Below are 10490 nucleotides of genomic sequence, written 5' to 3' on the forward strand. Positions count from 1 at the left end.
TCTCTCTTTGTGAATTGATGATTTTTTAATATTGATTCTCTTCTATTATTTGTGTATCTACTATGGGTTTTTCTTTGTGATTACTATGAAGCTTATATAAAACATGTAATGTTTATAACAGTCTATTTTAAGCTGACAGCTTTACTTCATTTGCATAAAAAAGTTCTACACATTTATTTGCCTCCCCCATTTTATGTTTTTGGTGCCCAATTTACATCTTTTTATATGGTGTATCCACACAATATAAATTAACAGATATGTTTTTCAACATATCTGTTCTGTCTTTTAACTTACATACTAGAGTTCAATGTGGTTTACATATTTTTCAGTTCCAGAACTTCTGTTCGGTTATTTTTTATTATTTTTATCTTGTTGTTGAACTTCTTGTTTTTTCATGATTGTTTTCCTGAGTTCATTGACTTGTCTACATTCCCTTGAACCTCTCTGAGCTTCCTTAAAATAATTATTTTGGATTGTTTTTCAGGTAACTCAAATTTCTGTTTCTTTGGGATTATTTACTGGAAAGATTTTGTGTTCTTTTGGTGATGTCAAGTTTTGATGTTCTTTGTCTACTAATTCTATACCATTTCTGGGTCAGTTTCAATTGATTAATTTCCTTTTCATTATGAATTGTATTTTACTACTTTTTAAAAAAAGTTTATTTATTTATTTTGAGAGAGGGAGAGTGCACACATGTGCATGAGTGGGGTAGGGATGGAGAGAGAAAGGGGGAAAGACAGAATTCCAAGCAGACTCCACACTGTGACTGCAGAGCCTGATGTGGGGCTCAAACTCACAAACCATGAGATCATACCCTGAGCCAAAATCAAGAGTTGGACATTTAACCGGCTGAACCACACAGGGGCCCATGTATTTTCCTGCTTCTTTGCATTACTACTTATTTTTTTTTATTAAATTCCACATATTGTGGATTATACTTTCTTGGGTACCAAATATTATTGCATTCCTATAAATATTCTTTGGCTTTGTTCATTGACTCAATTATGTTACTTGCAAACAGTTGATCCTTTTAGGTCTTGCTTTTTAAGCTTTTTTTTTTTGCAGGATCAAAACAGCATTAGTTTAGGGCTAATTTTTCCCATAATTGAGGCAAAACCCTTCTAAGTATACTACTTGATTTCCCATGAATTAGGCGATTTTCCACTGTTGCTGGTGGGTACAAACACTATGCCTATCCCTGTGTGAGTTCCAGGACTGTTCTCTTTAATCCTTTCAGATATTTCTTTTCCTAGCCTCATCTAATTTCTTCACATGCATGAGTTTATTGTTTTCAGCTGAATACTCAAAGAGATCTGTAGATCTCAAGAATTCTCTCTCTGTGCATTTCTCTCCCTCTAGTATTCCTCTCCAGATTCCATGGACTCCCAAGTCCATATTCTCAATTTGGGGACACTGGCCTCAGCCTTGGTACCTCTCACTGTACCATCTGCCAGAAACTTTCCCCAGGCACTAAGCTTGTTCTCTTGTTTGTTTCCCATCTCTCTGGGATCACTTTTTTCCTATTGCCTAAGGTCCACTGTATGCAAAGCATTATTTCATATATTTTGTCCTGTTTACAGTAATTTTAGATGGGAGGGTAAATCTGGGCCAGAAGTGAAAGTTCAGTCTGCCTGGATTCAGATCATATACATGATATTCCCTCTGAAAAGAAAATCATTACCCAAATATATGATATTTTTAATAGTTTTTAAGTAATAGGCCAAGTGTATCTATTATACAAATATATTTCCCAGGAATATGTATACAAGTGTGCTAGAAACTGAGTTCCTGAATCAGTAATTTATACAACAGAGGTATTACTTCCACTAGAAACAAACATCAAATCTTCTCACAGTTACCATACTCTTGTCTTAACATCTTGCTTGGAATCACATGAAACAGGTTAAGTTTGGTATCTTCATTTCAACTTTTCCTGTTTTCAGAGTTTTTCTCTTACTACACGGTAACTTATATTTCTGATATTTAGAGGCCTCTGGCCTAGCTATTCCTGGTATACATACCAGATTCTGCCTTGACCTCTCCATCCTACCTCCAGAGCGACTCACCTATAACAGGACTCATTTTTTGCATTAACTTTTATTAACAAGAAAGACTAAGATAAATGAAGATCAATGGGATTGTCAATAATCAAGAATAGTATCTATAATTTATTGAATATGTACCATGTGCCAGATGTCTATTATTTTCTCAAATTCTTTTAAAGCCACTAACCATGATGAAGGCCTTGGGGAATCAGGGCTTACAGAAGGGCTGCTTACTCAGTTAAGTATTGAAGGGTGAGTAGGAATTAGGTGGGATGAGGCACGCAGTGGGGGATCAGGCAGATGTTCCAGAGATAGAGAATGGTATATGAAAGGACTTGGAGGCAAGAAAGAATGTGACTAATTTGAGAATTCCATTTAGATTGGCGGAAGGACATAGAAAGTGCAGACAGGGTGGGGAAGTCAGGGTGAGGGATGACAGATAAAACCAGAGAGGTAAAATAGATTGCCAGGGATTTGTAAATGATACTAAGGAGTTTGGACTTTTTTTCCCTGAGGGCAGTAGAAAATTCTCGTTGAACTTTTGGCATATTACCTTGTTACACAGAGGCAAATGGGTTAAAAGAAGTAGAATTGAATTACAGCTGTGTAGATGGAGAAAAGTGTATGTTGGTTTCAAAAATTCAATAATTATTTTTTCATGCCCTTCCTCAGCCATTTATACATTAAACACATATAACGACTGCCTGCTATATACCAGGCATTCTGACTAAATAGTTATTAAACAAGTGAGTATTGAATTATCATAAGTTAGCTATCATTTATCGAGCACTTATTATATGGCAGATACTGTGTTAAGTGCTTTACATAAACACTGATACTACCTTTAAGTACGTGATGAAACAACTAAAGCTCAAGCATGCTAATGTCATAGTAAATGGCAGAGTCAGGATTTGATCTCAGATCAGTTTGACATCTTGTCAGATTTGGTCATTTACTTAAATGACTATTCTTTCACACATGTAAATTTTGTTTATTATTTTTTCAAATCCAAAGATAGAACAATAAAATATTTTGAACTAAAATATTTTAACTAATTAAATATTTTTTTTCTTTTAATCCACAACACATATGCAAATTGCTCTGGATTTCCATAAAAAAGGTGCCTTTGTTTTGTAGATGAGCAAAATTTTCTATTATCTGTAAGGGAGCATTCAGGCAAAATTTGGGACACTCAAGCCCCAAATAAATTTATTTCCAAGATTTACTTAGATGATGTTGAGGGTTTTTTTTTGTTATGTTTTTTCTCCTTCTGTGTGTATCCTTTGTTAATATTAATAAATATTAATAAAGGATGTATTTAAAAGGGTAATTTTATTTTGAAATTGGAGAGAGGAAAATTCATGCTGCAATAATGTCAGAGTTTCCAGCGGAATATGTTGTGAAATTGTTTGTCTAAACACATTTTATTTGGGGTTCAGTATGAATTTTCAATAGATGTTTTTTCAGATAAGAAAGCAATAATTCAAATGCAATTATATAAACAAGAAGATCAGAGAGGAATTATCCTGAAGGGTATAAAATGAACCAAGAGCTTTTAGTCTGGGTCATTATACCATCAGCTCACCAATGCAAAGTAAGGTAGGTGTCTACACTGAAAAGGCTTTGTGAAATGAAATGTTCTTACTTGAATTCTTTCTTCATTTTCATGATTTTAGCCAATACTCAAAAATGGCAAGTGCTAAGTGATAATTTGCTTCAATAGACTCCAAGAATTCTAATTACTGCTCCAAAATTGTTCAATGGTGGTGGAGGTGAGTGAATGACATATATAAAGATATGAAAAACTACATTGACTTAAAGTAAGAGGAACAACTGGTCAGTTCTCTAATGAAGGCTGATTGATGTTCATGGCTTTCTCTAGTTACATTTTGATTTAAACATTTTTATCAGTGTATTAGATCCTGTCAATTACTAATGGTTATGTTTGATGATCATATACTTCTGGGAAAACTTACAGTAAATTCACTTTGGATAGTGTCTAATGTACACACCTGCCTTATAGTATATTTTGGTTTCCAGAAAAATATTGCTTTAGTGAAGTTCTGGATTGCTCATAGGGTGGGCAATTGATTTTTTTATGGCATAGTAAGGAATTTGGAGACAAAAGATAGGCAAAGGAATTTAGCAGAGTAGAGAGCAATGTGTTTATTAAGAATGAAGGTAGTGAGAGCAAAAAAAAGAGGGAGGGAGGAAAAAGGTGGGGTAAGTGGCAAAGGAAAGAAGTTACTTTATGTAGGAAAAAATGTTGAAAGTGTAGACAGATGGTCATACCACTGAAAGAGGCATCTCTCATTATTAGGACCTGAAATCATGCCTTCTATCTTTAGGTGCTTAATAAATCACTTATGATGACTTTAAAGAGGCATTTAAGTTGCAGAGATGAGAATCCAGGTGACAATAAAGGAGAAATTATGGCAGATCATATAGGGAGGTATTAACTAATAGTGATTTATATAGTGTTATATAGTTATTAGTCTTTGTTCCATAGCATTCCAAGAGCTTCACACATATTGTTTTATTCTTTTTATGATTTTTAGGAAGGAGCATGTGGAAAAATGACGGCAAATGATATTAAATTGCTCAGTTACTCATAATTGTAATGAAATCTGGAAGCAGAATTCTAGATCACTAACTCTTATAGCTCAGGGAACTGACACTAATTTATCACATAGAATCACAATCTATTTGTGCTGAAAAGACCTTCCTGATCATCTTCTAGTTCTAAGCCTTCCTTTTATAGATGAAGAAACAGGCTCAGAAAGATTCTGTGGGTGAAGTTTTACTATTTGCAATGAAGGGGAAAGAACAATTCTTACTTTTTTTTACACTCACAAAATTATACAGCTACTATTGCTTGTAATTCAGCACTTAAAAAATTATTTATTAAAAAATTTTTTTTCATTTTATTTTATATTTGCAAGAGAGAGAGAGAGAGAGAGAGAGACAAAATGTGAGTGAGGGAGGGGGTGGGGGCAGAGAGATGGAAACAGAATCTGAAGTAGGTTCCAAGCTCCATGCTGTCAGCGCAGAGCCTGACCTGGGGCTCGAACCCATGAACCCATGAGATCATGACCCGAGCTGAAGTCGGACACTTAACCAACTGAACCACCCAGGAGCCCCTAAAAATATTTTTATTCATTTTTGAGAGAGAAGGAATGCAAATGGGGGAGGTGCAGAGAGAAGGGGACAGAGAATCCAAAGTGGGCCCTGTGCTGACAGGAGAGAGTCAGATGTAGGGCTCGAACTCAGGAACCATGAGATCACGGCCTGAGCTGAATGAAGTCTGATGCTTAACCGACTGAGCCACCCAGTAACTCAGCACTTTTAATTTTTCCTTTTGTTCAGAGTTTTACATTTATAAGAGGAACTCTCAAAACATATACAGTATCCATAATGAATATGGCAACAGTGGGTAAAAGTTCTAAAACAGTGTTTTATCCTACAATTAAAAAAAAAAAATGGTTAGGTTTACTTGTCTCTTTATGTTTTCCAGATGAGAAAATAAGGCCCAGATAGATTAAATATTTTAGTCAATTTCTCATAGATCTATGGGAGATCTTGAAATAGCATTCTGTTTCCTAACTCCAGGACCAATATTCTCACCAGATCACCACACATCTATGTTATATAGAATCACAGACAGAGCTAATAGTTAAAATATCCGAGTTAATTATTTTTTATGCAAAAACCCAGTAGTTGGCTAGACAGGCAAGAACCATATGATCACGATGGCTGAATATTTTATATCATTCTTAGAGAATCCTCTAAATCTGTGGTTTTAAAATAATGGAACCAATTCTCTACCATAGACGGAGCTCACATTTGTGAAGCACTTGAGAAAACCAGACCCATGAGCCAGAAATTCTTATATTTTCACTCCTTAACTGAAATACCAAAAAATTCCAAAGAATACTTGAATATGCAACATTTTATCCAAAAGAGTTAACCAGAAAACCCTTTTAAATGGGTTACTTCACTTCCTTATTTATACAGAAGAAGTTTTATATAATTTTGTATCTTGGAGTGATGATTTGGACTCTTTCAGAGCACTTAGAACAATGCTTTTATTATTAGTGTTCATACTTCTCTCCTTAGACTGTTAGCCCTTGAAGTCATGGACCATAGCTTATCCATTTTGTATTTCTCATCGTCTGGTTCAAATGGTCTACAGTTCAAGTGGAGTAGAGCTCCTTAGAGGTAGAGTCCCTAGGTTTTAATATACGGACCTACTTCATACAGTTCAAATTAGCTCAGTTCAAATGCTAATCTAAACAAATTAGATATGTTTATCTAATTTATCTGCTATAAGTCATAATAATATTATCCATCTGCTTAGAATGACCCATCAATATTGAACAGACTCTCCATTAAACAGGTTCTATTGAGATACATATTCTCCTTCTACTTGAGGCACAGTGGACCCTCTGTTATCTTCCAGGTAGTCAAACCTCATTCTTTTTTCCCGGCTAACCCACAGTAGATCTGTCCTTGAATGGTATTACTCTCACTATGTCAACCTATATTTTTTGTGTCTATAATTTGTTTTAAGATAGTGCGCTCAATACATTTTCTTAGTAAAATAATTTTTATTTGTCCAACTCCACTTCTTTCAACCATCAGAGAATATTCTCAGGGTTGGAAAAGGGGGGGTGGTTCTAGATTTCTGGGTTAACCCTTTAACATCGGTTAGAATAACACTAGAATAGTTGGCCCATTCTAGGCTTTCTGTAGCTTCATCTTCCTTGACAGACATTGGATAGAATTGTATGCAAGCTTATTTGCATTGAGATGGCACTACAGTTTGATTATACATTTTCTTGGTTTCTATATGCTTTCTAATTATGACTAGTCTGTTGGCCTTTTAAACTATCGAACCAAAGATTTTAGGAAACTCCTGTTTTGAAAAGCCCCTACTGAGGCCTGTTAAGTCACTTCTTATAATTAGAGGCAGGTATTTAAACTGTTTCTACTGAATGAATTGTTTTGCACTGAGTTGACCTTATGTGTCTGTCACTTTTCTGTTGTGATGTTTCAGGCTTTCCATTTCACTGCCTAGTGTTGTTAAGTGGCACTTGCGAGCAGGACATTTGCTATGTGAGTTCCTACACTATGACGTATATGGCTCATGGCCACATTATAAAGAAAGGTTATTGAGAGTACTAAGTATGTAAAAACACCTAATATAGGGCCTAGAACAAAGTAGGCATTCGATAAATATATATATTTACACACACACACGCACACACATATGCACACGCACTGTAGCTCTTTCTAAATGTCCCTTCTGAATGTCCTAAAGGATTCATGTAATAGATTCTTTAATTTTGTCTTTGATTTAGCATGACTGCAATCTACATGATGTCCGTGCTTTTTGGCCTGGCATGTGGACGAGCGATGTCTTTTTGTTTTCCAACTGAGTATATGATGCATGTCGAAAGGAAAGAGTGTGCTTATTGCCTAACCATCAACACCACCATCTGTGCTGGATATTGTATGACACGGGTATGTAGTTCATCTCACTTCTTTTAGCTGAAAATTAGACAAACCTAGACTCAGTCCATTTCTATCCAGAAAGGAAATGAGATAAATCACAACCTCATTTCGCAGACCTAACAGTCATTGGCTCCTTAGAGGTAGAGTCCCTAGGTTATAATATACGGACCTACTCCATACAGTTGGTACAGATAATTTTTACAATAGTTTTACTCCCAAAGTTTATTTAAACCTTATCTTGTTCCCACGATCAAGGATAAAAGAGAGGTGTGTATGTATGTCATTTTTGTCTCTATAGGATTCAGTGTGGATATGCTGAATTGGTATTGGGGAATGGGACTAAGGAATCCTCCCCCAGTCCTATTTGTATCTATGGGATGTAAGCGAATTAACATTTTGCTTCCTCTTCTGTTCTTCCCTCAGGATATCAATGGCAAACTGTTTCTTCCCAAATATGCTCTGTCCCAAGACGTTTGCACCTACAGAGACTTCCTGTACAAGACTGTAGAAATACCAGGATGCCCACACCATGTTACTCCCTATTTCTCCTACCCGGTAGCTGTAAGCTGTAAATGTGGCAAGTGTAATACTGATTATAGCGACTGCATACATGAGGCCATCAAGACAAATGATTGTACCAAACCCCGGAAGTCCGATGCGGTAGGAGTTTCTATCTAACTTCAATAGCAAGGTCACTTGCGGTTCAGTTCAATGTGTTTACCTGGAATACAATTAATAAAATACCAATATGTTTCACAACACACTGTGTACATTTTGAGTACTCTTTCATCCAAACCTATACCCACACATGCATTAGAGAGCTTAGGGGATTTAGAAGAAAAGGTCAATGAAACAGCCTTTTGAGCTCGCATAAAGGATGGTTTCCACATGGAAGGGCAGAGAGCAGGTAAAATGGCGAACAGGGATATCAGACACTGATGAAAGCCAGCCTTGAGCAGGCTTTAAAAAAAAATTTTTTTTAATGTTTTATTTATTCTTGAGAGAAAGAGAGAGCGTGAGTGAGGGAGGGGCACAGCAAGAGAGGGACACAGAATCCGAAGCAGACTCCAGGCTCTGAGCTGTCAGTACAGAGCCTGACGTGGGGCTCGAACTCATGAGCCGTGAGATCATAACCTCAGCCGAAGCCGTGAGATTGTGACCTGAGCCGAAGTCGTGAGATTGTGACCTGAGCCGAAGTCGGACGCTCAACTGACTGAGCCACCCAGGCGCCCCCTGAGCAGGCTTTCTTAACAGAAGGCCATGAGGTTTGTCTTGATATAGAAAATGAATGTGGGGATGCTGCAGAGTTATAAGTAGAGGGTTATGTGATCAGAAAGTGAAGGAATATATGGCAACAGGGTACTGGAGACACTGACTTCCAAAGGCTAGAAGCAGGACTGGAGTGGAAATGGTGGGTAAAGAATATGTGAGGGGCGCCTGGGTGGCTCAGTAGGTTAAGTGGCCAACTTCGGCTCAGGTCATGATCTCACGGTCAGTGAGTTCAAGCCCCGCGTCGGGCTCTGTGCTGACAGCTCAGAGCCTGGAGCCTGTCTCAGATTCTGTGTCTCCCTCTCTCTGACCCTCCCCTGTTCATGCTCTGTCTCTCTCTCTGTCTCAAAAATAAATAAACGTTAAAAAAAAATTAAAAAAAAAAAAGAATATGTGAAATCTGCAATATAGCCTTTTATTCTAGGCTACTCAAATGCATATGATAAAACTTCACCAAAACTCAGAGGACAGTATATTCCATTCTAAAAACTGTTCTCTTTAATTTAATTACTCTGATGGGCCAACTGACTTATGAAAGTTATACGCCCAAAAGCCTAGAAAAGAGGCCATGATCATTTTACATGTGGAAGTCTAAATCCTTTGTATTCTTTCAAGTAATAGGAGACACTTTTCAGCATTTATACCAAGAGTAATTTGTGCTGCTTTGGCCTTTGATGTCCTGAAAAACTAGAAGGATTTTGAAAGATTTCAGGGACAGGGGGAGAATGCTAAGGGATTCAATAACATAGAATCATCCTAAATTCTAAACATTCATCAATATTGAAACATTGTAATCTGGAAAATGCACTTGGTAAGTGGCCGTTTATTTTTCTTTTCCTTCCTTAGGTACTCTTTCATGAGTTTGGTTTCAACACACGTGTGATGCGAGACAGACCTAGTCTGACCTCAAAAAGACTTGACCTCAAAAAGATGATTTATCCTGTATTTGCCCATTTCTCTCCATGTAAACTGCTACCCTCAGGGTAAAAATCAATTATCAGCAGGGATGGTTACCTTTGCTGTATCCCACAGTCACCGGCTACATTCAGCTGGGAATCTTGTAAATGCCCGCATGCAGACACGGGAGAGCTGGGCGAGTGCGCATGCGTGTGTGTGCGAGTGCGCATGTGTGCAGGTGTACAGGTGGCATAGATGGATTACCACCAAGCCCATGCTCTGTCAATGGGGAGGGAATAGTTGCACATTTATAGACAAAGTCAGGAATCCACATTATGCTTACCTTACTGTGTTTGAGGTTGACAGTACAGTTTCCAAGTATTAATCTGGGGCTTTGGGTTCTTATATCACTTGATAACATGAACAGTTAAAGCGCAGGATTATAACATCCCCTCTGAAAACTGTGTATCAAACATAGATCTCTGATTAATGAGTAAACTCTTTAATGTTCACACCTAACTGGCACTAATCACGCGATTCCATGGTTTTCATGGAATCTGAAAGATATTTTCCAGCGACTTGAACTGTGACTACGCTGAGAGATTTAGGGAGGCCCCTTAAACAGACTTCCACTCAGAAGACATTGCATAAATTAGCTTCCTATACCTGTAGGGAGGAGGCTAGGCCTGGACATGGCTGTGGTGGGCCTATACCATCATGGGCCACAGAGCCCTAGAATGGCATATCAGAGACAACTTGTCTCCA

At 37.3% G+C, this 10490-nt stretch overlaps 1 protein-coding gene and 1 long non-coding RNA gene across 3 annotated transcripts; both read left to right on the plus strand.

The window, feature by feature from the left end:
- Positions 1-3179: 3179 nt before the first annotated feature.
- On the plus strand, positions 3180-8320 carry TSHB (thyroid stimulating hormone subunit beta). 2 transcript variants are annotated; one of them, XM_045478761.1, is made up of 3 exons: positions 3180-3817; positions 7406-7568; positions 7983-8320. In XM_045478761.1, the coding sequence occupies exons 2-3, from the start codon at positions 7407-7409 to the stop codon at positions 8235-8237; spliced, it is 417 nt and encodes a 138-aa protein (XP_045334717.1). In that variant the 5' UTR covers positions 3180-3817; position 7406; the 3' UTR covers positions 8238-8320. The 2 variants fall into 2 exon arrangements, with proteins under 2 accessions (XP_045334717.1, XP_045334716.1); XM_045478760.1 differs by lacking the exon at positions 3180-3817 and adding an exon at positions 5349-6229 and having other exon boundaries at positions 6316-7568.
- Positions 8321-8729: 409 nt separating this feature from the next.
- LOC123600058 lies at positions 8730-9831 on the plus strand. Its single transcript, XR_006713458.1, has 2 exons — positions 8730-8970; positions 9675-9831. It is a non-coding gene; the product is annotated as an uncharacterized LOC123600058 (long non-coding RNA).
- Positions 9832-10490: the final 659 nt, after the last annotated feature.

This window comes from Leopardus geoffroyi, chromosome C1 (assembly GCF_018350155.1).
Source record: "Leopardus geoffroyi isolate Oge1 chromosome C1, O.geoffroyi_Oge1_pat1.0, whole genome shotgun sequence".
Classification (NCBI taxonomy): domain Eukaryota; kingdom Metazoa; phylum Chordata; class Mammalia; order Carnivora; family Felidae; genus Leopardus; species Leopardus geoffroyi.